This window comes from Brugia malayi, assembly GCF_000002995.4.
Source record: "Brugia malayi strain FR3 genome assembly, contig: Bm_v4_Chr1_scaffold_001, whole genome shotgun sequence".
In the NCBI taxonomy this organism is placed as follows: Eukaryota; Metazoa; Nematoda; class Chromadorea; order Rhabditida; family Onchocercidae; genus Brugia; species Brugia malayi.
This window is the reverse complement of record NW_025062475.1, coordinates 13,398,940-13,403,195: the sequence shown is the minus strand read 5'-3', so window position 1 is coordinate 13,403,195 and position 4,256 is coordinate 13,398,940. Positions and strand designations below refer to the sequence as shown.

At 24.1% G+C, this 4,256-nt stretch overlaps 1 protein-coding gene across 1 annotated transcript; it reads right to left on the bottom strand.

Annotated features, from left to right (window-relative positions):
- Nucleotides 1–1,836: 1,836 nt before the first annotated feature.
- On the bottom strand, nucleotides 1,837–3,210 carry Bm17429 (Uncharacterized protein; the record flags this gene model as incomplete). Its single annotated transcript, XM_043077768.1, has 2 exons — nucleotides 1,837–1,881; nucleotides 2,632–3,210. The coding sequence occupies 2 exons, from the start codon at nucleotides 3,208–3,210 to the stop codon at nucleotides 1,837–1,839; spliced, it is 624 nt and encodes a 207-aa protein (XP_042933702.1).
- Nucleotides 3,211–4,256: the final 1,046 nt, after the last annotated feature.

Sequence of the window (4,256 nt, the reverse complement as noted above, 5' to 3'; positions counted from 1 at the left end):
TAATTGACAGTTTTTCCACTGAACTTTAATTTATTGTATTTGTAAACTTTATGGTTATTTATTTATTTATTTATTATTTATTGCAACAATTTCTTAACTATTACAATAGAATATTTTAGCATTAATAAATTTATTTATGGTACCTATAAATGGTATATCTCGTACTTTATTAGCATAGAGCATTTTGATATTTATAAACTAATAAATGGTACTTGCAATTGGTACCTTTTATATTTTACTAGCATAGAGCATTTTGATATTTATAAACTAATAAATGGTACTTGCAATTGGTACCTTTTGTACTTTATTAGCATAGAGCATTTTGATATTTATAAACTAATAAATGGTACTTGCAATTGGTACCTTTTGTACTTTATTAGCATAGAGCATTTTGATATTTATAAACTAATAAATGGTACTTGCAATTGGTACCTTTTGTACTTTATTAGCATAGAGCATTTTGATATTTATAAACTAATAAATGGTACTTGCAATTGGTACCTTTTGTACTTTATTAGCATAGAGCATTTTGGTATTTATAAACTATTACATAGCATGATACCTATAATTTACCTATAATTGGTAAATTTTGTACTCTATAGATTATCTTAATCTGTTTAGTCATTCTAAGACATTCTGATATTATTTGAATTTATCTAACTTCTATTATTAATTTAACTTCGTCGACAACTTCAAAGGAAATTATTTTTTTAAATATTCAAAAATGAAATATTATTACTTCTTGGAATTTATAATTATTTCTTCATAGAATCGTTCTTCTTTTCTTTCTTTGTAAAAATATAAATAATAATTGCTTGTGGATGATAATAAATTTTTCTTTCCTCTCTCTCTCTCCCTCTCTCTCTCTCTCTCTCTCTCTTTAAAGCTCTGCAATAACAGGTGACAATTTTTGAGTGATTCAATGGTTCCACCTCTTATCTACGATTATTTCTTTTTTGAGGTATAATTATGAATTTCTACCACTTAGTGATGAAATCAAAAAAAAAAAGAATTGACGATATACCCACAAATTTCAAATCATTTTTCTTTTTTTTTAAAGTTCAATTTTTTATCTTACAAAGACTATTCAATATTATATTTTTTTCCGGTACTGCAATTACTCTATCCTTTGGTTATTTTATCAATTACGAATTGTCTAATTTGAAATTTTTTAATTTGAAAAAACTGAAATGTACCATAATCTTAGCAAAGTGTTTCGTTACAATATTCTTTTTAAAAAGTAATCAATTGTTAAAGTTTCAATCTATTTTAAAAGATAGATTAGATGATAATTGGCAATAATTAAGTATTAAATTTCTTTAAGTCATTATTACTTTATACATATTTGTAAGATTAAAGTAAAGTTTGACTATACAATTAACTTATTATTATTAATAAGTAAACAATCATAATGTCAGCAAATTAATTTATTTATATATTTAAAATTAATTATATGATAAATTAATTTTCCTTTTGTGGTTACCTTTTTCTTTGAAATTTTTTTATTATTTAATTAATTTAAAATGTTCAAAAAAAAAAAAAAATCTCTTTTGTACAATTTAGAGAAATTAGTATGCTTGTATTTTCATTAACTATTATTTACCACAATTATTTTTGAACATTTAATTAATCAAATATTTAATTAATTAATCATTACTTTCTTTATTGGTAGAGCTTTCTTAAAATATTTTTAAATATTAAATTCCATTCTTTCATCCATTTCAACAGTTTAATTTTTGATTTTTAGAGAGATATGAAAGAGAGATGGGTATAATGTATGAATTTTTGATGATTGCAATCTATTTATTAAACAATGATTTGCTTCTTTTCAATTGTTTACTTATTATTGTTACGTTCACGTGTATTCTCGTTAGACGTGAACTAAAATTTATTAACTGAATCACTTTTTTTTTACTTTTTTTTTGTTTCACGGATAAATATTTAAGTGATACTTTATTATCAGATAAAAATAATTAGAAAAATTAAAGTGATAATTTGTTATTAGATAAACATATTTAGATAAATTATTATATGTGAATATTTGGTGATTAAATAAACTAGTTTTAAATTTCAATTTATCATACTAAATTATTTCTTTTATTTGATTGAAATTAAAAAGTTTGAAAATTATACGTTGAAAAAGGAAGTACTTTTTCAAATAAAGTTTATTTGATAATAATTGATTGATTTTTATTTGATTAAATTAACAATAACTCATAGTACTAAATAATATATTTTACCTGTACAAATAAGTAAATGTGAGCAAATAAGAAATTGTTGCACTCAAATAAAGGCAAATACATTTTGCAAACATTTTATTCAAACGCTATTTATGAAATATTTTTATTTAAACATTTCAAAAAGTGAAATCAAAAAATTTTGCCATCAAAAAATAAAACTTAAATGTTTTAAATTTTAAATATTAAATAGGAGAGAAATTATTGAGTATAAGTGGAAAATCTTTGTTACTTTTTTTTTTCCTATCGGAATTTAAAACTATTTAATAGAACAGTAAATAATTGATTCATTTGTTTGTTTGATCGATTATGCATTCTAATCTTTATAGTTTCCTGAAAAAATTTTTTACAAACAAAATTTGCTTTATTATTAATATAGGAAAATAACTCTGACCATAAGTTCATTCTCAGATGGGTCAATAACTCTGACCATAAGTTCATCCTCAGATGGGTCAATAACTCTGACCATAAGTTCATCCTCAGATGGGTCAATAACTCTGACCATAAGTTCATCCTCAGATAGGTCAGTAACTCTGACCATAAGTTCATCCTCAGATGGGTCAATAACTCTGACCATAAGTTCATCCTCAGATGGGTTAATAACTCTGACCATAAGTTCATCCTCAGATGGGTCAACAACTCCGACCATAAGTTCACCCTCAGATGGGTCAATAACTCTGACCATAAGTTCATCCTCAGATGGGTCAATAACTCTGACCATAAGTTCATCCTCAGATAGGTCAGTAACTCTGACCATAAGTTCATCCTCAGATGGGTCAACAACTCCGACCATAAGTTCACCCTCAGATGGGTCAATAACTCTGACCATAAGTTCATCCTCAGATGGGTCAGTAACTCTGACCATAAGTTCATCCTCAGATAGGTCAGTAACTCTGACCATAAGTTCATTCTCAGATGGGTCAATAACTCTGACCATAAGTTCATTCTCAGATGGGTCAATAACTCTGACCATAAGTTCATCCTCAGATGGGTCATACTATTTGAAGGATTGTTTAAATTTGATAAATATTATTCATTAATTGCTTTGCTTTCTCTTTCTTTCTTCATCTTCGCAAACTTTTGCTCTTTTTTTTAAAAAAAAATTTAATTTAATAAAAAAATCATTTTTAAAACAATTTTGATAATTTTAGATAAAATTGTGTTGTATGCGTGTGTCAAATCATTGCTTTTTATAAATTATAATTTTATTCAAATAAGTCATAAAATGCAGTTTGGTCATTTACTCAAAACCACAAATATTTTAATAGGCTTAATTGAATTTATTGATGAAGATATTAAGCATTTTTTTTTAAATTAATTATTCCGTCTAGTTAAAATATCTAATTTAAATCTAAAAAAAAATTTAGGAAAAAAAGTTAATCGAAAAAAGTTAAAATTTCATGCAAATTCTCAAATATTTTTTTTTAAATAATATTTTTGTAAACAAGATCCAAAATTTATTAAATAAAATTTCAAACCAATTAAGTTTCTCAATTTGAATGCTTAACCTTAATATCTAGGAATTGTCAAATATTATTTTTTTTTTTTCAACCCATCCTAATTATTATCACTTTTTTGAAAACTTTTAATTTTACAATCATTAATTTTAGGATCAGTTAAAAACGATGGAAAAAAAAAAAAAGTTGCAAATTTTGTTAGTAAAGAAAAGAGTGAAATATCAAATAGAAATATTTAATACTTAAAATTAAATTTCATTTTGCTAACAAATAAAGTGCAAAATTGTTTGGCGCAAAAATATTTTGCTATCCTTCAATAAAATGGTTCAAATTTTTTGAATGATTTATAACAAACAGTTTGTAAAACTAAAATACTTCCGTTAATATCGTCTAAAAATATATACATTAATCTATCATATATACCAGTATTAATTTAAATTTGATAAATTTGCAAAATCCATTTGCGCCAAAATTATAGCAATAAATTCAAGCAAATCAATAAAACTAATAAAAGCTAATACTTTAGAGAGAGAGAGAGAGAGAGAGGAAAAAAAAAAGTGCA